This window comes from Alligator mississippiensis, chromosome 5 (assembly GCF_030867095.1).
Source record: "Alligator mississippiensis isolate rAllMis1 chromosome 5, rAllMis1, whole genome shotgun sequence".
Classification (NCBI taxonomy): domain Eukaryota; kingdom Metazoa; phylum Chordata; order Crocodylia; family Alligatoridae; genus Alligator; species Alligator mississippiensis.
In genome coordinates this window covers 152,379,104-152,406,308 of record NC_081828.1, presented here as the reverse complement: position 1 = coordinate 152,406,308, position 27,205 = coordinate 152,379,104, and the positions used below count along the sequence as shown (strand labels likewise).

The 27,205-nt window shown below is 41.1% G+C and overlaps 1 protein-coding gene across 1 annotated transcript in view; it reads right to left on the bottom strand.

Annotated features, from left to right (window-relative positions):
- TBC1D5 (TBC1 domain family member 5) overlaps positions 1-27,205 on the bottom strand; it is a 371,763-nt gene that overhangs the window by 176,199 nt on the left and 168,359 nt on the right. The window contains exons 8-12 of the mRNA XM_019497895.2: positions 25,147-25,249; positions 16,772-16,860; positions 15,280-15,330; positions 15,114-15,183; positions 5,828-6,000 (exon numbers count right to left, since the gene is read on the bottom strand). Coding sequence (XP_019353440.2) covers positions 5,828-6,000; positions 15,114-15,183; positions 15,280-15,330; positions 16,772-16,860; positions 25,147-25,249 — 486 coding nt within the window. The remainder of the gene's footprint in view (positions 1-5,827; positions 6,001-15,113; positions 15,184-15,279; positions 15,331-16,771; positions 16,861-25,146; positions 25,250-27,205) is intronic.

The window sequence follows — 27,205 nt, the reverse complement described above, 5'->3', positions numbered from 1 at the left end:
CTTTTTTCCTGTACTTCACATTAAATCAGAAATTAGAGATGGAAATGAGTTAGTAGGCAATTTTGTCTATTTGCTAATGCAGGGTTCTTCTCCACAGTGCATTACTTACAGCTTTGACAAGTTTAGCTAAGAAACACCCCAACCAATGGGGCTTCTATTGCTGCTATTGATCTATTTATTTATTTTTACAGCCTATTAGCTCTCTGTAAGAACATTTCCCTTGATAGTGTCACAACCCAAAGTTGTGATTTTTTGTTTGCACGCGCTTTGGCACTGCTAAATTATTTTCCCGCTAAATTGCAGCTTCTTTGCACGGTGGAGTTTTCTGCTGCAGAAGAGAACCCCGGTGCAACGGAGAATTTCCCGCCAATTTGAAGCTTTCTTTGCATGGTGCATTTCTTTTTGCATCTAAGAAATGCTCGGTGCAAGGAGTTCCCGCCATTTGTATGAGAATTCGTGCCACATTATTGGCCAGTTCTAAAATATGCACACGTGGCGGCTAGCGATTGGCTTGCTAGCCGTATAAAGAGCTTGTGTGGTTTCCACCCAAGTTGGAGAGAAATCAGTTGGAGAGAAATTGGAGAACTCCGAGGAGACCTCCGCAAGGGAGGACTCCATGAACACCAGGAGGAGGAGACTTCACGCTGTGTGAAGATCTCTAAGCGCTGCGGATCCTCACGGACCCAACGCATTTCTTAAAAGGCAACAGAGACCTGAACAGCCTCTGGCCTCTCCCCGTCGCCGATAGATTCCTAGACGTATCCCTTCCTGTACGAGAAACTACCGAACCCACGGAGCTTCAACAACTCTGTGGGAAAGAACGAATTTGTCGTAGTCCTCTAACGAGGATTTAAGCGGAGCTGTACCTGCAAAACTGTCCAGCCTACACCACGACCATCTTTGGTGTAAGTAAACAATCTTTAAATCAACCACGACACGTACGTAACTAATTCTAGCTCGCCCACGGTCTTCTCCGACCCCCCGTGCCCGGGCTGCTGGCCACGGCCTGTGTGCACAAAAGGGCCCGGATTGCTCCCGGCCCGCACAGATAGCAGCCTTAAATTTTCTTTTGTAATTTCTTCCTTCTCCATTCTATACATAGAAGAGGAATGTAGTTTCTGGTGCTGCTGTCCCCATATCACTTTGCAGACTCAAATTGATTTCCCCCTGCCATGATTAGTCTACAGTCTTACCGAGTTGGGTTCTGCCTTCCCAGCAAGTATTTGTGCAAGGGATTATTTTTGTCTCAACGTATCACTATGCATCTTTCCAAGTTGCTTCTCGTCTTTTCTATTCACATTTATCAATTCTCAAAGTACAGAAGAATTATTTTTTCTGGGTTTTTTTGTACAATCTTTTGATTTAATGCATTTCAAAGTAACACTAAGGTGCTGTTTACCTCTTAACCACATATTGCTAGTAAAAATATTAAATAAATGTGATCTAATATGTACACAGTACCTAAAACTAGATAAATTTGCCTCGTCTCCACATTCAGTAATGCATAGTTTACTTTTCCTCTACTTTTAGGCTTTCCAACTAGCTTTCAATTAACATGACGGTATCACACCCAGTTTAACCTTCATACGTTCCCCATGGAGCAACTTCCTACCCCAGATACATATTTTGTGCAGCATCTTGAAGTTAATTAATTCTAAATTTTTTTCTTTTTAGGACATTGTCACTGGCACCACAGTGCACAATATCACCAAAGAACAGCCAGCTTACATGAATGGTTTGCTCTCTGTGGATGAAAAACTGCCCAGGGTAACATGTTACCCCAGGCGTGAATGTGTTTTTTCCATAGGGGGTAACAACTTACTCCATGCCTATGTTAACACATTGGGGTAACTTGTTATATATACTTATACAATCAATTTCTGTATAAATGACAGGCCTAGACCTGTTTGGCCACTTTGGGTGGATGCATCTGAAAGGTCAGCATTCATTTACAAATCATTCATGTCCACTTCAGGTATCCATGGTTACTAATGGATAGCTATCCTCAACTCTGCTTTTGCAGATAATGTGGTAATCCCTTTTGCTAGCCACTTTGTTTGCAGGCTGCAAGGTCATCAAAACATCCTGCCCTTCACCACAAAACCCCCTCAAAACCCTTTGTCACACCCAAATCCACCTCTGATCTCTTTTCTCATGGCAAAACTCCACCTCACCTGCTCCTTTTATAACATACAAGATAGTTTGCCCTGCCTTTGTTGGAAGTGGGGACAAGGAGCAAAAGGACAGCAGAGAAGAAATACAACATCATACCGCAATATAGCGTACACTATGGAGCTTCCTTCAACGGTAAGGGCCTGACACCCCCCATACCTCTTTTACCTGCTCTCAATAAGCCCCTGCATGTGTGATTTCCAAACAGCATCCACCCACATTTGGCTTGCCTGCAATGGGTGGATGCTGGTCTCTGGCTTCTGTGCCAAGAAGAGGGTGCTACCTGCACTGCCATAGGGCAGGGCAGAATTGGTTCTGTGATAACATAGGTGGACAGGCTGGTCTTTGATTGTTATTTATACGCATTCAGCGGTAATCATTTTTTTCTTTTTTGTCTGAAGTCCAGGATGAGAAGACAATGAATATTCAGTGCTGAAGCCTTTCTTGCACAGGTAACCGGGGATGACAGCAACACATCCACTGATGAAATCTTATCCCAAGGCAGAGAGGATGCTGACTTTGTTCCAGACAGGGGAGATTGTTCAGAGCAAGAAGACCATGCTCTGGGGGAGGGACAGAGAAGGAGCATAAAAGCTTTGTTTGAAATAAGCTTTGTCAGCTGTGCGTTTGTCAGCTTTCTGAGCTGTGTCCTCCAGCAGCATCAGGAGCATCAGGAAGGCTCTCACTTACTACTTGCTAGTCTGTTCCTAGCAAGTGGGATCCAATCCTTTCCGAAATAGCCTAATACCTTTTCCTAATTCATTCCTTTCAATGTATTCCTCCCCCAAAATCCTCTTTCTGTTTTTGTTATTCTCTGTAATTCTTTCTTTCTCCACATAAAAGAAATCTGTATTTTCCCTGATAGTGCACTGACTGTGCAGGAAAGCCACAACTTAGATTACAGAACATATATTTATATATTATATAAATACATGCATTACATTACAGAAACATGCACAGATTTTCCAGCACACCAAACATGAAGCGTGCTGGAAAGGCAGGTGGTCACTTCTGGCTGGGGTGGAAGAGGGGGAGCTCCAAGTTCCCCCTCTCCTTCCCCCAAACTTAAACGCAGCCTCTTTCCAACAACTAGCAGGTATTCCTCTTCTGCTGCTAGTGGCACCAAGCAGATGGGAGCAGTGTCTGCATCCCCTCTAATAACACCTGCCATAATAACAACAACCTCGAGCACCACCATCATGACAACAACAAGCAGCACCAGCAATACAGTTTCCTATACCCCAATTTCAATTTCCAGCCTGAGCCTTCCACTGCCAAAGGAAGAGCTGGATCTGGATCTGAGTGCCATAGCAAGGGAAATTCTGGGGAAGGAGAGGGAATCATCTGAGTTTGTTCTCCACACCCCTCAAGTTTCCCCTAGAGCCAGGTCTCCTTCTCCAGAAGGCACTTCAGAGGAGGTTGAGGTAGAAGTTGTGGAGGCAAGTGGCTCAGCTGAGTCCACTCCTCCTGTTGCGGTGCCAATGCCTGCTGAAGAGGGGGAAAAGGCAGCATTCGCACACGCACCTGCATCCCAGAAGTGAGGGGGTAGTGTGGTTTGGGATCATTTTGAGCTGGCAGATGATCCCACATAAGCTACCTTCCTGCACTGTCAAGGCAAAACCAGCCAGGGCAAGGGAGCAAAATGCATGAGGACTCACGCATCTCTGCAGGCACCACCCCCTTCTTTGTTGAGCGGCCAGGGTTCAGGTGGCTCATGGCCCCATTGTACAAAGTGCCCGCACGTACCACCCGCAGCAGGATGGTGGTGCCGTCCCTGTATAAGGCATGAAGACAGCGCTTATTTTTGCAGGAGCTTGGAGAACAGTTGACAGATAGACAGATAAAATGAAGAATGATGGATACATGTAATCTGTCTAAGTCTGTCAAGTCTGGTATGACTGCCTTAAATTACAAATTGCCACAACGCACCCCAGTAGAACCTTCTGCAAGCATGAGTGGATGTTGTGCTTTTGGTCCAAGGACAGAAGATTGCAAAACCTGGAAACCATGTGAAGACTGTAAGCGATTTGCTTGTGATGCACCACAGTACATCACTGCTGCTTTGTGAAGAATGCAATATTTAGTTAAAACAGTTAGGAAATGTTTTTGGAAGTAACTATTAGTTTGAAAACAGAGTGAACTTCAGACTTAGCAAATTGTTCATTCGCATTTTGAAACTCTAAAAGAAGTTTAAATTTTGTTCATAGCTCTAGTTAAATAATATTTCGGGTTCAAATCATCATAAATACTCTTTCAAACAATCTATAGGTTTAATAAATAGTTTTTGGTACATTTATACTGTTGTCGATGGTTCCATTTTGTTCATGGGTGGGGTAACAAGTTACCCCATGAGAACAACAAGAGTTACGGTTTCATGAGAACAGATGAGGGTTAAATCAACTTTGCAAAATTATGAGAGTTAAACAGTTTGCTAAGATAGAAATATATCTTATGTTAGAAAAGTAGTAGCAGTAGTAGTAGATTTTTCTCCCATAGCAAAAAGAGCTGTTCTCGTAGGAAAATAATCCAGGAACAGCCAAGGATAAATTGTTCCCAGAGAGTTTCTCCTGTGGGAGGAAATGTCTTAACAATGTTGAGAGAAGCTGCAGTATAGCCCTCCACCATTCCAGGCGCCTTTGTTCCCCCTCCAGGGAGACAGAGTTGCTCAGGCTGGATTCTACTGCTCTAGAGTAGGAGGGAGCAAAAACATTCCCTTTTTACAATCCCTACATTGGGTTACAGCAGGCTAACTTGAGCAGTCTGAGCCAGCCAGTCAGGGTTGCTCTATGCAAGGCCGCCATCTGCTTCCAGGCAGGCTAAGGAAACCTTCATAACATGCTGAGATGTATGCACACGAGTCCCCAGCTGTGCATCATCAGCACCATGAGCTATCTGCTCTTCAGGGGCTCAGCATCCAAATGTCTGTTCAGGCGTCTCTGACTAGTTTTCCTACCAGGAAGACAAACCCAGAGGAATTCTCCCACATCATTTGACTATGTGTATACAGACAAAAGCTACTACCTGACCAGTGGCTGCGAGAGGGTTAACATTAGATTCCACTTCTGCTGTTTGAGACCCCAGGGAGAAGTGGCAGCCATCTTGGGAGCCATGAGTCACAGTGTCTGCTTGCCCTATTTTACCCTGCCTCTATTCCAGAAAAGAAAGATCAAGTTCTCTACTCAAGATATACTATACTAATTTTGAAGAGCTCATTTTGGGGGTGCATGTAGTATACAAGTAGATACAGTATTCTGAAAGGAGCGAGTGACAGAGGAAAAAAACACTGAAAGCTAATAGTTCCTATTTATTTTTGCTGCTACTTCTTATTCATCAAGCAAAATATATAGTAGATATGTTGAAGGCATGATTCTGAATCAATGCATTATATAAGTCTTCCTGTATAGCTCTTTGAGTATTTTAGATCCTCTTACCACACTGAGGTGATCACTTCCAGGAGTACGGGACAGCAGTTTCATATATGAAATACTGTTAACAGAATATGCATACACACAAACATAGGGGGCAATTTTTCCTTACCTACATTTCTTTATTCCTGACACCCTTAATGTTTTAAAATGAGTAAGGCAAATAGTTCCCAATTTAAAGAAAACAAATTGCAAGCAATTAAAGTAAACAAGGCCTTGTAAACACTTACAGTCCGTAAATCTGTGGAGCAATTTCTAGCCTGTTCAGATGCATATACAGCTCAATATCGTGCTTCTTCAGCAGATGATCTTGGATCTGGTTTACTTTAGTTACAATAGCAATAGATGGGCCTAAATCCTGTGGCCTGGCAAATGGCATAGGTGTCATCATTGCATCTCTCTCCTAAAGGTAGGATAAATAAAAACAAGAAATGAATGATTAAAAAAATCTTTCATGAAAAGTCAGTAGGACAGTGAACAAGGGACGACATCCTTGTGTAACTGACCTCTCAGTAAACAACTAAAATAAAATAAAATAACCACTTTACCTAAGCCCATAGTTACAGTTACAACATGGCCAAGTGTTCAAACTTTCTTATGGTGAAGCCTGTAGTAAAAACTCCCCTTTGTACTCCAAGTTGACTTGTTCTTCTTTTGGTCAAAATATACTCACATTGACAGAGTTCCTTATTCATTTTACAATTAATACTTTAATTCTGACCTTAGCTAGTAATTCCCCATGAGGCACGACATCAAATCCTTTGCCTAAATTTAAATAAAATGTTTACTACATTTCTAATACTCAAGAAGTTGGTTATCCTGTCACAGAAGAATACCAGAGTCATGTGACATGATAAAGAGAATATGATACAAAATGGTTTTGTCTAAGTAAGATCATATGTTCAATTATTTTTTCCTTCAATATCTGTTCTAAGACCGTGACTAATATTAAAGTTAATTCTTTTCTTCCTCCTCCCTTCTACCTGCCATTTTTTTTTTTTTTTTTTACTAGGCACTTCATTTGCTATTTTGTAATCAGAGGGTACTAGCCTAATGTTAGTTTGTTAGGCACTTTTCCTTTTCACTCTCTGGTGTTCTTCCCCACCCCACCCCAATTGCTGCATCCTTATTTATTTGATCTCCTTTCTTGCATGAAGGTCTCTACCCTCCAAATCATGTTTCTGGGTAGGCAAATGTGGTTTTTATCTACTACATTTTTCTAACACAATCAAAATCCTATTTAAATTCCACTGTCTTCAAAATATGGAGAAGTTAAAGAGGGTGCATAGGTGGGCAACAAAGATATCAAGGGCTTGGAAAGCAAGTCATATGAGGAGAGGCTAAAGGAGCCAGGCATGTTCAGCTTGCAGAAAAGGTGCTTAAGAGGGGACACAATAACATTCTTCAAATATTTGAAGTATTGCCATAAAGAAGGAAAGCACCTCTCCAGTTCCCTCTTGCCAGAGAGAGGAAAACACAGATCAATGGCTTGAAGTTGCAGCAATATAAATTTAGATTGGATATCCAGAAAAAGCTTCTTCACTGTGAGACTAGTGAGGCAGCAGAATAGACTGCCTAGGGAAGTTGTGGACTCTACATCACTGGAGATGATAAAAAAAAAAATTGGACAGCCACTGGTTGGGGATGATCTAGGTGTAGCTATGACTATTTTCTACCCTGGGTATTTCCCATGCTTTTGGGCTTTGCTCCTGCTCCTCACCTCTCTTTTTTTCTGCTATAGCTAAGGTTGGGGACTTTAACTGGCATGTACCAATTCTTTTGCCAGAAGCAAAGCCAGATGTTCCTAGGTAGAGGGTCTCCCCCATCTGCTCAGGGTCAGACCGATCATCATATTTTGGGTCAGGAAGCAATCTTATCCCAGGGCCACATTGGTATGAACTGTGGGGGGTTTTGCCTTCCTCTGTAGCGGGGGCCGTAGCCCACTGCCTTGGACCTCTTGAGCATATATTGATATTTTATAGAAGCAGGACATTGGCTGCCATGATTCCCTTATTTTATCTCTGACAGGTTAGGGTTAGGTTTATGTTGCATCAGGGTTGAGGGCAATCTTATGCAGTTTAGATTATGATTGTATGAGATGGTTTGGGTAGGGATGATCCTGCCTCAGGCAGGGGGTTGGACTAGATGATTTCTGAAGGTCCCTTCCAGCCCTACTTCTCTACAACTTCTGTAATTGTGACTTCTATACATATTAAGTCCTTTCATCTCCCCTTTATGAGCTCCATGAAGTGGTATATCAGACATATGTAGCTTACATTAGGAATCCACTCTAAGATAATATACTTCCTATAGGTTCCATAGCCCAGCTATTTTTTTTAACCTGATATGTCAAGTCTCCTCACTTGATACTGCAGTTGCCATCTTCTGATCAACATACATACACATTCCTAGTCAACCAGTTTGCTCCAAAATGTTTGTGACACTGAGCAAATCATGTCAAAGAGGTGAGAAGAAACAGCCCAAACAAAAGAAATAAGTTAAAACACTACATTTGGTGACCTAAACAGTAAAAATGTTTCAGCGTAAGCCAACTGATGTCTCTCAGATTTAAAGAAATGAGGCTGATAAAGACAGACGATTTCAGTTAACTGCAATGTTGTATTCAACTCCATTCCTGGTCTTTCAATAACTGGCATAATGCAATAAACACATTTAATTAGTTCTACTAACTTCTAGGTTTTCATAGATTCATAGATGTTAGGGTCGGAAGGGACCTCAATAGATCATCGAGTCCGACCCCCTGCATAGGCAGGAAAAAGTGCTGGGTCTAGATGACCCCAGCTAGATGCATATCCAACCTCCTCTTGAAGACCCCCAGGGTAAGGGAGAGCACCACTTCCCTTGGGAGCCCGTTCCAGACCTTGGCCACTCGAACTGTGAAGAAGTTCTTCCTAATGTCCAGTCTAAATCTCCTCTCTGCTAGCTTGTGGCCATTGTTTCTTGTAACCCCCGGGGGCGCTTTGGTGAATAAATACTCACCTATTCCCTTCTGTGCCCCCGTGATGAACTTATAGGCAGCCACAAGGTCGCCTCTCAACCTTCTCTTGTGGAGGCTGAAAAGGTCCAGGTTCTCTAGTCTCTCCTCATAGGGCTTGGTCTGCAGGCCCTTAACCATACAAGTGGCCCTTCTCTGGACCCTCTCCAGGTTATCCGCATCCCTCTTGAAGTGTGGTGCCCAGAATTGCACGCAGTACTTCAACTACGGTCTGGCCAGCGCCCAATAGAGGGGAAGTATCACCTCTTTGGATCTATTCGTCATGCATCTGCTGATGCATGATAAAGTGCCATAAGTTTTTCTGATGGCTTCGTCACACTGCCGACTCATGTTCACCTTGGAGTCCACTAGGACTCCAAGATCCCTTTCCACTTCCGTGCCACCCAGCAGGTCATTTCCTAGGCTGTAGGTGTGCTGGACATTTTTCCTCCTTAGGTGCAGCACTTTGCATTCTCCTTGTTGAATTGCATTCTGTTGTTTTCTGCCCACTTGTCCAACCTGTCCAGGTCTGCTTGCAGCTGTTTCCTGCCCTCTGGCGTGTCCACTTCTTCCCATAGCTTTGTGTCATCCGCAAACTTGGACAGAGTACACTTCACTCCCTCGTCCAAGTCGCTGATGAAGACATTAAAGAGTATCGGTCCAAGGACCGAGCCCTGCGGGACCCCACTGCCCACACCCTTCCAGGTCGAAACCGACACATCCACCACGACTCTCTGGGTACGACCCTCTAGCCAATTCTCCACCCACTGGACTGTGTAGTCATCCAAGTCACAGCCTCTTAACTTGTTCACCATTATGGGGTGGGATACCGTATCGAAGGCCTTCGTGAAGTCTAAGTATACGACATCCACCCCTCCTCCTGTGTCCAGGCATTTCATAACCTGGTCATAAAAAGAGACTAGATTAGTCAGGCATGATCTGCCTGCTACGAACCCGTGCTGGTTTCCCCTCAGCATAATTTGTCCTGCTGGGCTCTCGCAAATGTGAGCTTTGATAATTTTTTCAAAGACTTTGCCAAGGATGGAGGTGAGACTGACTGGCCTGTAGTTGCCCGGGTCCTCCTTCCTCCCCTTCTTGAAAATGGGGACCACATTGCCCCTTTTCCAGTCTTCCGGGACTTGGCCCATGCGCCACGTGCGTTCAAATATTCCTGCCAGTGGCTGTGCAATGATGTCGGCCAGTGCCTTCAGTACCCTCGGATGGAGCTGATCCGGGCCTGTCGACTTAAAGGCATCCAGTTCTTCCAAGTGCCTCTGCACCATCTCAGGGTCTACGCATGGTAGTCTGGCGCCTTGCTGCTGCCTCTCTACAACCCCAGTGAGAGACTTGTCTTGCCCCTCTCTTAGGAACACTGAGGCAAAGAACTCGTTGAGGAGTTCAGCCTTGTCCCCCCTGTCCGTCACCAATTGCTTCTGCCCATTTAGTAGGGGTCCTATTCCTGCCTGGGCCTTCCTTTTACTCCCTATATATCTAAAAAACAATTTCTTGTTGTCCTTTACTTGGGATGCCATCCTCAGCTCCATGGTAGCTTTGGCCTGTCTAACTGCCTCCTTACAAGCGTGAGCAGAGGAGGTATACTCGTCTTTGGTGATCTCTCCCTGTTTCCACTTTTTATGTGCTCCCCTTTTGGCCCTTAGGCTGCCCTGGATTTCTCTGGTCAGCCAGGGAAGCCTCCTGGCCCCTTTCCCTCTTTTGCCTCGCTCGGGGATCGTCTTGCTTTGTGCCCGAAGGATCATTTCCTTAAGGCACAGCCACCCTTCTTGGGCTTCCATTTCTTCAAATCTCCTACTCTGCAGTGCGTCCTTGACTAATTGCCTGAGTTCATTGAAATCAGCTTTCCTAAAGTCTAGCACTTTCACCCTACTAGTTACCTTACCCACTCGACGTCTTACGGTGTATTCTATTATTAGGTGATCACTGTCCCCCAGATGGCTACCGATCTGGAGGTCTGCTACCATGTCATCTCCTGTTACCAATACCAGATCCAGTATGGCATTCCCCCTAGTGGGACCGTGTACCTCCTGTGTCAGGTGGAGGTCCTGTACACAGGTTAGAAACCTGCGTGAACGGTGGGACTTTGCTGTCTGCGTCTCCCAGCAGATGTCTGGGTAGTTTAGGTCCCCCATGACTACTGCCTCTTTAGCTTTTTGAAAAGCATTTCACAAGTTCAAGGTTTCAGCCATCATGAAATACAAAAACAAACATCCAACAGGGAATGGGTGCACCAGAAATGGGAATTCAGAAATATTCTAGATTGTTTTATATTGAATTCACCCAAACAAACATGTACAATTATTTAAGAGCTGCATCAATTTTAGATCCATCATGAGGAAGAAGGTCTCCAACCCTTGCCACACATATATACCATGAAATGACACAAGCTTGTATAGGAAATATTGGTGAATAAGTATGACTTGATGCAATTAATATATGTCTGTGTTTAAGAAAAAAGTATACTGCAATAAAGTGGACAGTGTAGGACGATGTAGAAATATAGGAAATATAGCTAGATTTCTCACCAAGGAATGCAAAAGGTGAAGATTATCCACTAACAGCATTGGGAGTAATGGAACCAACTGTTAGATGCTGTAAAATTTAACATGCATCTCATAGCACATGTTTCTTCTGCCTGATTTGTGAAGTTTCAAACTTTACTACACAGACGACCCTCAAAGTCATTATTGTAAAAGGCAGAAGCAGGAGAAAGGATTATTAAAGATTATACATGTTTTGAAAAGAACAAAAAACAAACACTGACATATTAATTCATATGCTATGCATCGTTAATTATTTACACCAGAGACATGGAAAAGACAATGTAAACCTTTACCTTCTACTCAAGCATAGTAAATTTCTAGACTGACTTAGTTATTCAGAATGTAAAATTCAGCCTTAGTTTACTGCTTTGAAGTAATTAAATACACTGGAATAAGGTGAGTTCTCAAGGGCTAGTCACAAACCCCTGTAACCCCTTTTCTCACAGCATTAGACATAATATAAAAATGACTATGTCTTGGGTTAGTAAGATATAATTCACCTGTTTTGTCACAATTTCTTGACAATTACGTAAAAATCCACATTTAAGTTGACTGGTCAACCTAAACCTAAAAAAATATTTAGTCATTTAAATACAATAGATGCTTTTATGGGGCTGTTTCTAAAGCAGAGGTGGCCAACCTGCAGCCTCTTTCTGTGACTTGCAGCAGATCAGGAAGGACATAGGTAGACAGTAGCAGACAGGGCAGGGAGAAGAAAGCAGAGGTACAGATCAGACAGGAAGCACTGGACAGGGAGCAGAAAGCAGAGCGGCCAATCATGCAGGCAAAGGGCATTCAAATAGCACTCTGGGAAGGGGTGGGCTAATTTGTGGCACACCTACCAGGAAGGTTAGCTCTCACTGTTCTAAAGCACTGACCCCTTTATTTAGGTACCTGAACATAGATTTAGGTGCGTATCTTGAACCATCTGGCAATAACAGTAGGAACTTTTCATGTGCTAAAGACTGAAATACAACAAGTGAACCAACACTAGAGTACAGGCCTTATAGACCATGGTACAGTAAGGAATTTGGGATAATACACAGCATGACTACATTTTCTCCCTCATACGAACTGTATTCCAAAATACTATTTAAACAGACAATACTGTACAGTGAAATGAAAAAAGATTGAAATCTAAGTGCAGGATTAGTAGTTCTTAGATATGAGCAGAGAAGGAGAGTGGCTGTGACAGGAGGATAATGGAAGTGAAGTCACAATGGGGACTAAGTCAGTGGTCCATGAGCAAAGAATGCTGCATGAAGAGTAAAGAAAGATCAGGCACTTTGGGCTGGAAAGGATCAATCAAGGTTCTGAAGTTTCTGAATCCTGTGCTGAGCTACAGCTACCCACTGAAATTCACCACTGTTCTTCCCCTCATCATGACTGTATGTGAGCAGTGGATCTCAGCAACAGATCTATCAGAGATTCCTTTGAGATCAAGACTGGAGGTTATGCAAGGCTACATCATTGTTCAAATACTCTTCTCAATATTCCTTGTCACGATGCTGCATCTGACCACTGACAAGCTTCATTCTGAGTGGAGCTAAACTACCAAATGGAAGGTAAAGCGGTGTAATCTCAGTTGACTCTAAGCCAAAACCAAGATTGCCCCAACCTCAATCATCAAGCTCCAGTATGCTGATGATATTGTAATGTGTGCACTCACTTGGAAGCAGATCTTCAGGCCATCTTTGATGTTTTTATTGAGGCATACAAGAAAATGGGACTGATGCTTACAATTCAGAAGACTAAGGTCTTCCATCAACAAGCACTTAATGAACAGTCCAGGTCCAGTAATTAAGATTTATGGTGAGACTCTGGAGAATGTTGAGTATTTCCTGTCCCTTGGAAGTCAGCTCTTGCAGAAGGCTGACATCGATGAAGAAATCCAACATTGACTCAAATATGCAAGTGCAGCCTTCAGATGCCTGAGGAACCAGGTGTTCAAAGACTGTGTTATCAGATTTGAAACCAAGCTCATGGTTTATCAAGCAGTCGTGATCCCTACCTTAATGTACAGAGTTGAGATGTGGCCAAGATACAGGGGATACCTCAAGTCGCTAGAAAAGTACCATAAAAACTGCTTGCAGGAGATCTTTTGAATCCAGTAGGAAGATGCACACACAAATGTTAACATCCTTTCTCAAGCAAACACTATGAGTAGAGGCAATGATCATCTGATATCAACTTTTCTGGGCATGCCAAGTAATCTGGATGTCTGACTCCAGACTACCAAAGCAAGTTTTATTCTCCCAGCTCAAGAGGAGGGTAGAGAAAGTACTTCAAGAACGTCCTCAAGGCCAGTTTGAAAAAAAGATGCAACATCAACTCGTGGGAAATTATCAACCAAGACTTCCCCAAATGGAGGAAGAGCTGGCTGCAAGGATCTCTGTACTTTTAAACCTCATGATGATAAAAGGAGATGAAAAAGCAGGAGTGGCAAAAATAGCATGTTGTGGACTGAACCAAGAATCCACCCTGCACAGAAACATGCACCCAAGTTGCAACAGAACTTGTCAATCCTGGATTGTCCTTGTCAGCCATATTCAGACCCACAGATAAGGCAATCATGGAAAACAATCATCCTTGACTATGAGGGATTGCTAATGATGATTTCTGAATCAGAAAACAAATGGAACTGAGGAATGAGGTAAGAGAGTTTAATTGTGAGGGCAATTAAATATACAGAAATCCCTGATACATGTTGAGCCTGAAGAACCAAGAAATAAGTGAGGGTAACAGAAAGGAATACAATAGCTGAAGACAGAAGAGATGGGAACAGAGATCAGGATTTTAGTAATGACACAGAGGTACAGTCCTAGAGGTGGAGACAGACTTTTCTGACCAGGGACAAATTACAGTATGAGGAAGGAGGTGGGAGCAGGGAAATGCAATGTTAATAACACTGAAGTTACAGAAAGTAGAAGCAAGTAAGAAATCAATGTTGATGAGGAAAATGAGGAAGATAGTTGTACATGAGCAAAACCTTACTGTTTGAAAACAGAATTTCAGTTTTAGAGACACTTTTCTGAAAAGTATTTAGACAAAGCCGTGAGGACTTGTGTTGTCAGCTCTGAACATGCCATTGGCATCTAGTACTTGCTGAAATGAAAAGGAGCAACTTAACAATGGAGAAAAACAAACAGACCAAGTAGGTCTTTACAAGAAATACCTTAAGATGGCCGATTAGTGCTGTGGATGGTCAAGAGATTGAGGGTGGGGGTGGGCTGGGGAAGAAACATTCGCACTGATCCAACTGCACTGAAGTAACAAAACAACACAAAAAAACCCACTACCCTTCACTGGTGTAGCTAAGAATGGAAATTTTGGCAGATCCCATTTTATAATACAGTGGCAAATAACCAAATGTCTAACAATCACAGCAATCCTGTATATTGTAAAAGATTAAAGGCAAATAAAGCCCTTAAATATATTAAAAACTCCTGTACACCCATTTAACTAGGAATTCACACACATTTAAGTTCAGGGAGCCCTAGTTACTAATTGGGTAGGCAGTGGACCTACTCACAGCTTACTTGGGTCAAAAAATGTACGCAAAACAGAAGTATCTCCCCAGAACAAACTCAAATGCTTGGTCTGCATAATGCAGACAAGGTTCCTTGGGTGAATTTGATAACTTTTATTAGACCAACCCAAATAGTTGGAGAATAGTTATTTAGCAAGCTTTCGGGTTCAAAAACCCTTCGTCCTGCATAACGATACTCAACACTGCACGTCAAACAATGTGAACTGTGATTTCAAAGTTATCACCCAACAAAGCTAAGCACTCAACCAACAACTTCCCACAAGTAGGGCAGCCCAGACGCACAGGAAATTTCCAAGAGTTTATTTTTAACTTGGCTAAGAGACACAGTGTTAATCTAAACTTATTTCAATTTACTGTGTTAAAAATCACATTTGCTTGCAGTACTATAAATGTACTGTTACAACAGTATTTACCTTCTGACTGTCATGCTCAAAAGTTGAAAACCAGTGTTCCGCAGTTTGCATAAGATGTGTGAACATCGCACTAAGGGGAAAAAGAATCCGGAAATTTAATGTTAAATAATGTATTGCAAACAGAAGTAAAGGAAATGTAAAGACAACAGAAAGTTGTTAAACTTACTAGGCATCGTGTTCCAGATATTCAGGGTTCAAAAGAACTTTCATTTCCTCACTGAAAAAGCCAATAGTGAACAATCAAAATCTGAATGTTTATTTTTGGTCAGTGTTCTGCATGTACTATTATATATTTATAAGCCAACTTTCATATAAAGTGCAAATGAGAAAACTAGCCTTTTTTAATTAAAAAGAGCAACTCCATTGAACAAATGAAGTCTTTCCTTTCTAAAAAGATCAAAAACAAATTAGCCGCCTTGTCTGCACTACAATGAAGTAACCATCTAATTATTCCAAATAACAAATTACTGAATGTCACAATGTATTATTTGAATATGCTTGATCTAGAATAATTGATTACTGCACAATCTATCACTGTTTGTCCAAAACAAAAAAATATGGTTACTGGTCAAATATGCAATATCAAAACATTAATTTATTTTGCTTTAATAGCTTCTATTTTTATTGTATTTTAACAGCAATTAATCAGTGACAGCACCTCTTATCCATCTAATTTGCTTCTTTGCTCCACTTTTTCAGTGGGATGGAATGGAATGCTCTGTATATTACATGGTTATTTTAAGTATCTTGCACATTACTAGCTACTGAAGAGCATCTTGCATATAACTTCAGGATTTCTAAAGATAAATGTTAAATAAAAAAAACAAACACATAAGTACAATGCAGTCCTATGCTAACACTGCCCATGGAAGCTACTTTATCCCAGGGGTAATTAAATTGGGTTTTAATGCTCCTGGGTGCCAAGAGCAAATGCAGTAAGACAACTGCAAAATATGGCTGCATGGCCATAAATGATTTCAACAGGCAACTTGTTTAAAAAACAAGTAAAATCTTTATCAGCAGGGTGAGAGAATCAAGAACATGTGAATTTAGCTGTGGGACAATCATACGTGATATAATATTTATGTAAATGCTATTTGCATGATATGGAAAATCTACATCTGAACTTAATATCACTTTAAAGTCAAGCGGTATTCATGTACAATTTTTTAAGGAATAGAATAGTTATCAATCACTGCAATGTACTCATTTTTAAAAATACAAGAACATACTGATAAACAACTCATCTATGTCAGGACTGGGCTCTGTAATCTGCTTACTCCCTTCAGTGACAGAGATCAAACCACTTCTGATTTGCACTGTTCAGTGAAACCTCTGGTTTAATAATTTTCCTCTAGGGGGCCCACCTTTCTTTTTTCAGCAACTAGTATTTGAAAATTACTGCTACTCTTTAAAATTGCTTCAGAAGTTTCCTTTGATTTCTGATCTCTCACAGAGGCATGATGAAAAATAACATATCTGAAAAATTAAACATTTTGCCATCAGATTTATTGTTATAGACTTTAAAGCCAGTATGTTTTTCTTTAATAAAGAAAGAAAAAAATGGAAAGAAAAATATATAGATTAATTCTTAAATATATATAAATATAGAAAAATACAACACTTCCACATTAAATGGATAATTGCACATCACTTGCCTTGGCTGGGCAGCTTCACTGGCGTGTAGAAAAGCTTGGTGGTCACAATGCAGGATAAAGACTATCGGCGCTAAAAGTTCATGCATACCCTAAAGATAAAAGGAAACAAAATTACAGCAAGGTCTTCTTTCAGAATGCTCCACCTCAGCATCTAGCAGCCAATAATATTAGCAGTATAAAGTGTAAAAGCATGAACATTTACATTCTTAACAGACTGGTTTCATAATCAATGGTTTTTATGTTAAATTCTGATTAAATCCAAGTGTTTATTCTCCTGTAATATACGGGAAGCAAGTTATTCTCTCTTTCTCTAACATAACAGACAACAAATTGGCAATGGTAGACAACCCTGCACCTGGCAGTTACTCCAAAGATCTATGTTCATAAATATGAATTTTATTTATGGTAATTACAATCATACACCACAGTAGAAAGATCTGCAATAAGGACAAATTACAAAATTTAAAATTCTTTTTTATTTGATAATGTTCCAAAACTAGGATATCAATGGCCTTTGGAAAAGACAAAGGCAGCCATTTGGGGAATTAGAAATGGAGACATCCATGCCTACAGAGATTAAAACTAAGTTTTTTGTTTGTTTGTTCTATGTTTATTCTGAAACCTATATATGACAATGCACGGACAAAACTCAATATTGCTCCAGTGCAGGTTTTTAGTTATTTTTACCATTTATAATGAGTAATGCAAATAAACAAATCCATAAACATGCAGGAGCTAAAGCAGAAAAATACAGTTGTACTACTCAATGACAGTACACAATTTCTGATCAACCTGCCTGAAGGGAAACAACTTTGCAACACCAGAATGGCACTTAACACACGCTAAACTGCTTGAACCTCTCTCTCTTTGCATTTAAATTGCACTTAGATTCATAGATGTTTGGGTCGGAAGGGACCTTAGCAGAACATCAAGTCTGACCCCCTGCCCTGGGCAGGAAGGAGCGCTAGGGTCAGATGACCCCAGTCAGGTGCATGTCCAGTCTCCTCTTAAAGACCCCCAAGGTAGGGGAAAGCACTACCTCCCTTGAAAGCCTATTCCAGATTTTGGCAACCCTCGTCGTAAAGAAGCTCTTTCTGATGTCTAACCTAAATCTGTTCTCCGTCAGTTTGTGACCGTTGTTCCTAGTTACTCCAAGTGGTGCCCTGGTAAACAGGTCATCTTTCCATGCTGTCCTCCCCTAATGAATTTGTAGGTGGCCACAAGTTCACCTCTCAGCCTTCACTTCCGGAGGCTGAAGAGATCCAGGGCCTTCAATTCTCTCCTCATAGGGTTTTGCTTGCAGGCCCCTAACCATATGAGTGGCCCTCCTCTGAACCCTCTTGAGGTTATCCATATCTCCCTTGAAGTGTGGCGCCCAAAACTGGACACAGTACTCCAAATGCAGCCTGACTAATGCCACATAGAGGGTAAGTATCACCTCCTTGGACCTGTTTGTTATGCACCTGCTAACGCATGATAAAGTGCAGTTAGCCCTGCTATCACTTTGTCACATTGACGACTCACGTTCATCTCGGTGCCAACAATGATTCCAAGATCCCTTTCCACTGCCGTGCTGCTGAGGAGGTCCTCCCCCAGACTAAGTGTGCTGGTGATTCCTTCTTCCTAGGTGTAGCACCTTGCATTTGTCCTTATTGAACTGCGTCCTTTTCTGTTCCACCCATTTTTCCAACCTGCCCAGATCCACCTGGACTCATTCCCTACCCTCTGGTATGTTAACTTTACCCCATAATTTAGTATCCTCTGCAAATTTGGACAGAGTGCTTTCCACACCCTCATGCAAGTCACTGATAAAGATACTGAACAGCATTGGTCCAAGGACCGAGCCTCATTGGACTCCACTGCCCACATCTTTCCAGGTCAATACCAACCCATCCACCACCACTCTCTGGGTGTGACTCCTAAACCAACTGGGCTTATTAAGTGTTGAACGCGTGGCAACTCTCTTATCCTGCTAAGTCCATATATCATTTGGTGGACCACAGTAGCACCTTTACTAAGCATCATTCCAGCCTCCTGCCACAAGATGATGCCTCATTTAGGAAAGTGACACATGAAGTTAAGCATTGAGATGAGCACAAGCAACTGGGGCCTTCAGCACAAGAACTTTCCCAAAACTCTTGGAGGGAGTGGGAGGTATGGGAGTCCCATAATTAAAATAATGTGCTGTTCAACACTATCACCAATGAGACAGGTCAGTAAGGCACTGTAGGGGGGTGCATGCGAGTCATAAGAGGACAACAGAGGAGAGAGATGCTGCAGGGTGGGCTTGGTGGGACAGACTCCAGCCTTGGGCCAATGTTTAAAAAAAAGAATTAGAACCCTACTCCCCAACAAAAAAATTATGAGATTGGCTTAAAAACCACAACATATTGAAAAAAAACAAACCCTGGAGCTTTTCTTTGTTGTTTTCTGACTTCTGAGTCTTTAGAGCAAGCTAAAGCTTGAAGAAAAGGACAATGTTCTTGCCTTTTTCCAGTTGGTCTAATAAAAGGTATCATTTTGGAACCAAGAGTTCTAGTTTTTTTGTATGTCTTTTTGTCTCAGACCAACACAGCTACCAAGTACACCCGAGTCTTTAGAGGGCACTTGAGTTATATTTCCAACTTTTTTCAAGAACCATGAGCACAACAAACTACATAAAAAAAATGTAAATGGTTAAATGAAAATCTCAGCTTTCTTTTCAGGAGCTATTGCAAGACTCACATATAAGACTGAAAGTTAGTAACACTAGATTTTGGAGATGGGGGGGCTGGAGGGGAAAGATGACCTACATCAGTGAGAAAAGTAAGGAGAGACTGCAAACAGAATGTCAAAGGATTGGGAGACAGACCAAAGTGCCAAAAATACGTATACAAACTGCAAGCAACACAGACTGTAATTCTACATGCATTTTGTTAGTTTTAAATGTATATTTCTCTGACATAGAACCGACATGAGGTTGTTAAAATACAGTTAATAAGAAATTCACTATCTAAATAGTAAATTTATATTCTTGTTCTGCAGTTTGCAAAAAGACATAAGGTAAGATTAGTTATAAAAATAAGAGAATAACACAGCCCCATCTTCCAACATTTTCATATGTTAATTTGGAAATAAAGCAAATCACAATGTGATCATCTATATATAACAAAAACAAAAACTAGAGGCTGAGAAAATATCAAGATTTCAAAACAGAGCTATTCCTTCATTTAAGAGACCGCTTAAAACATTTTGCGTTTTAGCTTGGAAAAAGAAGCCACAGGGAGTGTTTATACGAGATGTTTACTGTGCAGTTGACTAACTGTGCAGTAAATGTCTCGGGGTATGCAAAACTAATAAGCACAAATCCTACCCTACTGCAGAGTTTTATCGTGCACAGCAGCACACATGTAGATGCTGAGCTGGCTGGCGGGGGCACGAGGATGTTTTAGTGCTGGGGCTTCACACTGCCCCACACTGACCCCTTGGGCTCTCTGCCAGCTAGGGCTGCTGCAACCTGGCTCAATGCACTGTGGTCCCAGCAAATGTGTAAACTATATGCCCAGGAGCTTCTTAGGAGCCATAAACTATGGAGCAATAAGCTCTGCAGTTTATTGCTGCACTTCAATGGCATGTGTAGACGCATCCACAGTGTACTACGTATACATACCTTTTTTTCTGCAATACATCAACAGTTTAGTAAAACTCTTTAGTGTTAATATAAGGGTTGACAGCAGGCAGATAATTTCATGACACTTGCCAACTACAGCAAAATATTGATTTCATAATACAGTTTCTGATTTTGAAAAAAAGAAGAAATACGGCAGTACTACCACTGAAATATGAATCAATGCATTTCAACACTATATTGATTCATGTAAGGACAATCAAATTATAAGTGAACAATTGCTGACCGGATGGCTTGGCTTAGCTATTATGGCATCTTTACAGTTTAACAAGAGCTACATTTTTTTCTGATAAAATTTATAAGCAAAGGCAATTTTCACATAGCTATATGTATAACTGATTTTTTTTAAATGAAAAAAAAAATCTCAAATGGGATAAAAGTAAAAACTGTTAAGATTTTTTTTATTCCTATATTTGAGTAAAGGGCAACTTTTTTGGCCTGTGAAAGAATAAAAAAAATGTTTTACAATGGCCAAAAGCCATAAGCTTACTGCAAAGACAACACATACATGTACACATATGGAATAAACATGTGGATTGCTTGTACGAACACTATTTAAATAATGTCAAGTGCAGTAACAATCTCAATGTTGTGAACTTCAGCCACCATCTATTAGGTTTATGGCCCCAGTAATTCCAAATTCAGATTGCCTCCAAATTATTTTAAAATAAAATAACTTTCCTCTTCTATGCTAAGCTACTGGAAAAAAAGCTTTATTAAATGTTTTATTTGCATGCGAGTGTTCATGTATATAAAAATTGCAAGAAAAATAAATAATTAGTTTTCAATTCTAAAACAAGTCATTACTTCATGGTTGTTCATTGCAGGAATGAGCTGTGGTATCTAGGTCCAGTTCCTATAAAAAGCTTTCTGATGCATGCCTGAGAGCTCCCTTCCACCTAGATCAATTTTTGCACTGTTCAGAAAAATGAAGGTGCTCATGAACATGAAAGCAGAGATTTCATCGGAAGCAAGAGCAAGCTCCTTGATGTACTTAGAATTATGAAGGCAAATGCATTAAACTGGACCCTATATTCAATCAGTGTAGCATATGGTGATGTGTTAATGATGCATTAATGGCAACCTTTATTGCCTGGCAGATAAACTGCTACTTTTTGTAATAGTTAAAATTATTTTGAGTTATGTGGCCTCATTCCTAGATAGGAACTGAATTAAAACTAGCTTCAGTCATGAATGAAACCTGGTTACAAATAAGGCATCTGACCATGGACAGGTAAATTGATATGGTTGAGAGAGATTAAAAGGTTTATTGACTTCACTATACCCACAGCATTTCCTGGCAGCTAATCCATGAAACAGTCCCCCTGAATGAGACAGTTATCTACAGGCAGGAGGGCCAAACAAAGTCAAGATAGTTAATGTGGATGATAATTCATAGATTCATAGATGTTAGGGTTGGAAGGGACCTCAATAGATCATCGAGTCCAACCCCCTGCATAAGCAGGAAAGAGTGCTGGGTCTAGATGACCCCAGCTAGATACTCATCTAACCTCCTCTTGAAGACCCCCAGGGTAGGGGAGAGCACCACCTCCCTTGGGGGCCTGTTCCAGACCTTGGCCACTCAAACTGTGAAGAAGTTCTTCCTAATGTCCAATCTAAATCTCCTCTCTGCTAGCTTGTGGCCATTATTTCTTGTGACCCCCAGGGGCGCCTTGGTGAATAAATACTCACCAATTCCCTTCTGTGCCCCCATGATGAACTTATAGGCAGCCACAAGGTCGCCTCTCGACCTTCTCTTGCGGAGGCTGAAAAGGTCCAGTTTCTCTAGTCTCTCCTCGTAGGGCTTGGTCTGCAGGCCCTTAACCATATGAGTGGCCCTTCTCTGGACCCTCTCCAGGTTATCCGCATCCTTCTTGAAGTGTGGCGCCCAGAATTGCATGCAGTACTCCAACTGCGGTCTGACCAGCGCCCGATAGAGGGGAAGTATCACCTCTTTGGACCTATTCGTCATGCATCTGCTGATGCACGATAAAGTGCCTTTGGCTTTTTTGATGGCTTCATCACACTGCCGATTCATGTTCATCTTGGAGTCCACTAGGACTCCAAGATCCCTTTCCACCTCTGTGCCACCCAGCAGGTCATTTCCTAGGCTGTAGGTGTGCTGGACATTTTTCCTCCCTAGGTGCAGCACTTTGCATTTCTCCTTGTTGAACTGCATTCTGTTGTTTTCTGCCCACTTGTCCAACCTATCCAGGTCTGCCTGAAGCTGTTCCCTGCCCTCCGGCATGTCCACTTCTCCCCATAGCTTTGTGTCATCTGCAAACTTGGACAAAGTACATTTCACTCCCTCGTCCAAGTCACTGATGAAGACATTAAAGAGTATTGGTCCAAGGACCAAGCCCTGCGGGACCCCACTGCCCACACCCTTCCAGGTCGAAACCGACCCATCTACCACGACTCTGGGTGCGACCCTCCAGCCAATTCGCCACCCACCGGACTGTTCAGTCATCCAAGTCACAGCCTCTTAACTTGTTCACCAGTATCGGGTGGGATACCGTATCGAAAGCCTTCCTGAAGTCTAAGTATACGACATCCACCCCTCCTCCTGTGTCCAGGCGTTTCGTAACCTGGTCATAAAAAGAGACTTAGAATTGTGGAGACATTAAGAAGGAAGACTCTGGAAATGCATAACAGGTTGGGAAAGGGGTAAAGATCTTTCTAAAAAAATAAGAAGGGTCCAAAGGAGGGTTAAAAAAAAAAAAAAATCACTGACTATCTGGTACTGCGCCATCATTTTTAGATACTGAAACAAACCCTCAAAGATAAACAGACATGCTTTCATCATCCAAATTCATCTTTTTTCTGCCCTTTACCACTCCCTTTACTCCTGTGGCAATCCTTTTCTGAAATTATTGCACTGTTCTAGTAACACTAGTTGAAACAGAGGTAAAGAAGTTTTCTTTGTCAACAGCCTGTAGGCTCACAAAATTGAACCTGTTCTTTTATCTGCCTATGTTCATTTAGCCCACCAAGCAGTCTTTATTAAAGCTGAGGCATCAGGCAGTCAAAGTTCATTAATACCATTTATATAATCTCTGCAGTTTCAATTAACTCAGCAAGACATTCTACTACATGATAACAGTCTCATTAATTCAATAAAATCCCATAACTATTAACAATATGGTCTATGTTAAACGGGGTGTCACCTAGTACAAAATAATAGCTTTAACAGCTTGTGATGAAACTTAGAGGGTTTTTTTTTTTTTTTTAATTTGATCTGGCTAAATATTCAATCCTTATGTAGCAAGGTATTATTTCTCTGTAAGGAATCTACAGGATTTTAAACATAAGCAGGGGGTAATTAAGTTCTTTTAAGTCATATCAAAGAATAAAATAATATTTCTTGTTCAATAAATAATAGACCAAATTAGCTAGAATGCCTTCTTCCATTTCCCCATCACAAGTATTCTGGTTTATATAACACTAGAAATGAGGCAGCTGAGTACTTCTAAAACGTTTTTTTATAGCCGTGCCTTGAAATATACTGACCTTCCTGATCTTTTATTTTTTCTTCTTTCTGATATAAGGTTAGTGTCTACTCACATCCATTAAAAATAAAAAAAATAGTTAACTAATCGAGAGTTGCTACTTTTGATAACTATACACTTGATTTTTCAATATCATCTATCAGAGAATTTTGGTAAGCTACTCCTATTTCAAAATCAGGTGTGCTGGTCTCTTCCATGAGATGCAATTTCCTGGGTCAGGGAAGGGGTAGCTGTAGAACACATTTTAAAGCATGTGGTCTATTAAAAATATTTGTAAATTTATTGAAAGACTGCATTTTTTCTGAATCTTTTTTCTAATTACAGTTGTTCTACAGCTTACTCTTGTCCACACATACTATATTACTTAGTTTCTTAGTCCTTAGTTTCAAAACAGTGTGCAATGTTAATTGGAAACACACAAATATACTTATGTCTATGATTCTCTTTCAATATACATTAGTCTTGCTGGAGCAACTTGTTTTAAAGTTTACGTTCATTTAAAAAACTTTGGTGTACACATGGAATTAACTGAGATTGTATCACACAACAAATGAATTTTTCAACTGAATGAAATATGATCTTTCACTAATTTTAAAAGTAAGATGCAGGGATTTTAGTATCTGGTAATGCTGTGGAACTGATATTAGCAACCCTACTGGTGAAAAAGTAAATGTTTCAGAAACATCCTGTATACTGTATTTTATTTTGGTACTACAGAATCTGCCAAGGATCAAACAAACAAAAAGTTGTCTATCATGCTGAAGAAACCACAGAATAACTTGAAATGTTACATATGATTTGAAACAATTTGCTTTTGCCTAAATCTGAACCAGTTACTTACCATACTTATAAACTGCAGGAAATATATATTCAGTATTTATCTAAGCATAGATAAATGGGCTTGAGCTAGAGCCTGAAGAGAAGCTGTTTATACAAAAGCCTTATTCAAAAAAGTTGGAAGGTAAGGTTTAGCAGCCTTATAGAAGAAGGTTTTGAGGGAATGTCTTATGAGGGGGGAAGCATATATGCTTGAATGAGTTTACTTTCCTTACCATGCAACTGACAAGCAGCTCTTTGATTGCTTTAGCATTATGATACAACTTTGGATACAATAAAACCTACATTATTGTTCAATCATTTGTCAAGCTGCATAGAAAATGTTGAGTCAATGGATGCCACCTGTACGATATTTTCATTACCTGTTTATAAAGCAACTGCTCATTTTCTCTAGCATAACAGAACAGAACATCTGTAAGAATTTTTCTCACATTCTCTTGCTGGAAATACTGCATTTCAGGAAATCTAAAAAAGAAAAAAAAATTCTACTGAAGTAAACAACAAAAGCTCACAAAGACTTTCTCAGGCACCTGATTTAGATATACACCTGGGCTTCTACAAGCAGTTCTAGGTAAGACTTTATAGCTGTTCTTCATTATCCTTTTGCGGTTGTTACAGAACAATATTTTTAAATGCTATATTTGTCTTGCAAACAACATTCTGAACCATATACTTCTCAATATTATAATAAATGCCAATTGTTAGTTCTCCTTAAGTGGATAACATCCTTTGATAGGCTAGCCATCACTACAATTAAGCAAGTGACAGGTAGATCATTCTGATTGCCATTTTTTGCAGGTGACCAATCCACTGAAAATGGGATTCTCCTAGGGTGCATCTACATGTGTGCTTTACTACAGAGTAGACTAATTAGCTCCACAGCAAAGTGTCATCATCCACATATGCACCAGTATTAGGGTGTGGTCAATAAATTAACAGTGACATAAGACAGTACTGTTGAGGAAAGTACTACCTTATGTCAGAGTACTTACGTGCACTGAAATGCACATGTAAACGGTGACAGGGGCTGGCTGGGGCAAGAGGGAGCTGAAGTACAGGGGGACTGCTGCTGTCCAGCCCTGCACTTTAGCAGTGTCATGCCCTAGCCAGCCCCTCCATCATCAGCTGCAGCCACTCGAAGCCTGGGGCGGACCACCTGGGACCCTGGCCAGCCCAGGTTTGCTCTACCCCGGCTCCAAGTGCTGCAGCAGACACTGTGCCTGTGAGTGACTTGTTCTACCGTAGTTATTTGTGCAGGTTCACCCCTAGAGTATCTAGTCAGAGAGAGACATCTTTCACATAAGATCATTTTCCCCAGCTGTCCAAAATATGGGTTCATTTGGCATTTTCTATAAGGAAAACCTTTCCCCACTTGGCACTGAATTCTGCTGAAGCATGGCTCCTGTGTAGCACAGCAAATCATGGCTACGTTACCTTCAGAAGGCTGGGTACAGTGGCATCTTACAGACTAACTAACTCAGAGGCATAAGCTTTCATAAGCAACAGCTTACTTCATCAAAGCATCTCTGAATGCCAAGGATATGATGAAGTAAGCTGCTGCTTATGAAAGCTTATGCTTGTCTGAATTAATTAGGTCTGTAAGGTGTCACTCTGCTCCATCTTCTGCCTGACTTCGGACAAACACAGCTAATGCCCTCTTCACATTAACTCCTGTCTGGGGTATAGCATATATAGGATGTCTCATTACAGTGCTGCTTGACATTAAGCAAGCAACAAAGATATGCAGAATAGGTGGCAGTAGCTGAAGCAGCTGCTAAAGCAGGAACAGGGAACAAGAGAACTGTTTCCTTTAAAATGGTGCAGTGGTATGTGACCACATTCCCACTTACAGCCTGGTTCCAACAACCCACCAATTAACTGGTCCTGCATAATGGATTCAAGAGAGCCTAAGAATATTTCTTCAAATAAGGAGTTATAATTGAAGAGTCTATGAATCATTCAAACATTTGATTTTGATATCTGGGAAAATTTTAGACAAATAATATAGGTCTCAAATCCTATCCTTCTTTTTTAGTGCCCTTGTGACAAGGTATTTATCAGAATTTGCAGATTCAGTGGAATAACAGGGCCGCACTGTTAGCATGTCTGCCATGTCCTCAAATTTAGGATCTCTGGGATGTCAACTGTGTGTGCCTTAACACCCGTGCCGCCCCAGCCCCAGGTCTCAAATGATTACCAATGACTTGAATAGGACATATATTCTTGCATTCCTTGCATTTGCTTTAGGTTGTCAACCATAACTGGTGTATCAGGACTACTGTTCAGTTTCAAGATCAGTATCCAGTCCTGATGGCCATGTTTTCCAACATAAAAAGTGGCAGAAGAAGCCCTTATAAAGGGTATAGCTGTTCTGGTACATTAGCTAGTTTATATAATTTCTAATTGTATTTCCTGTATATC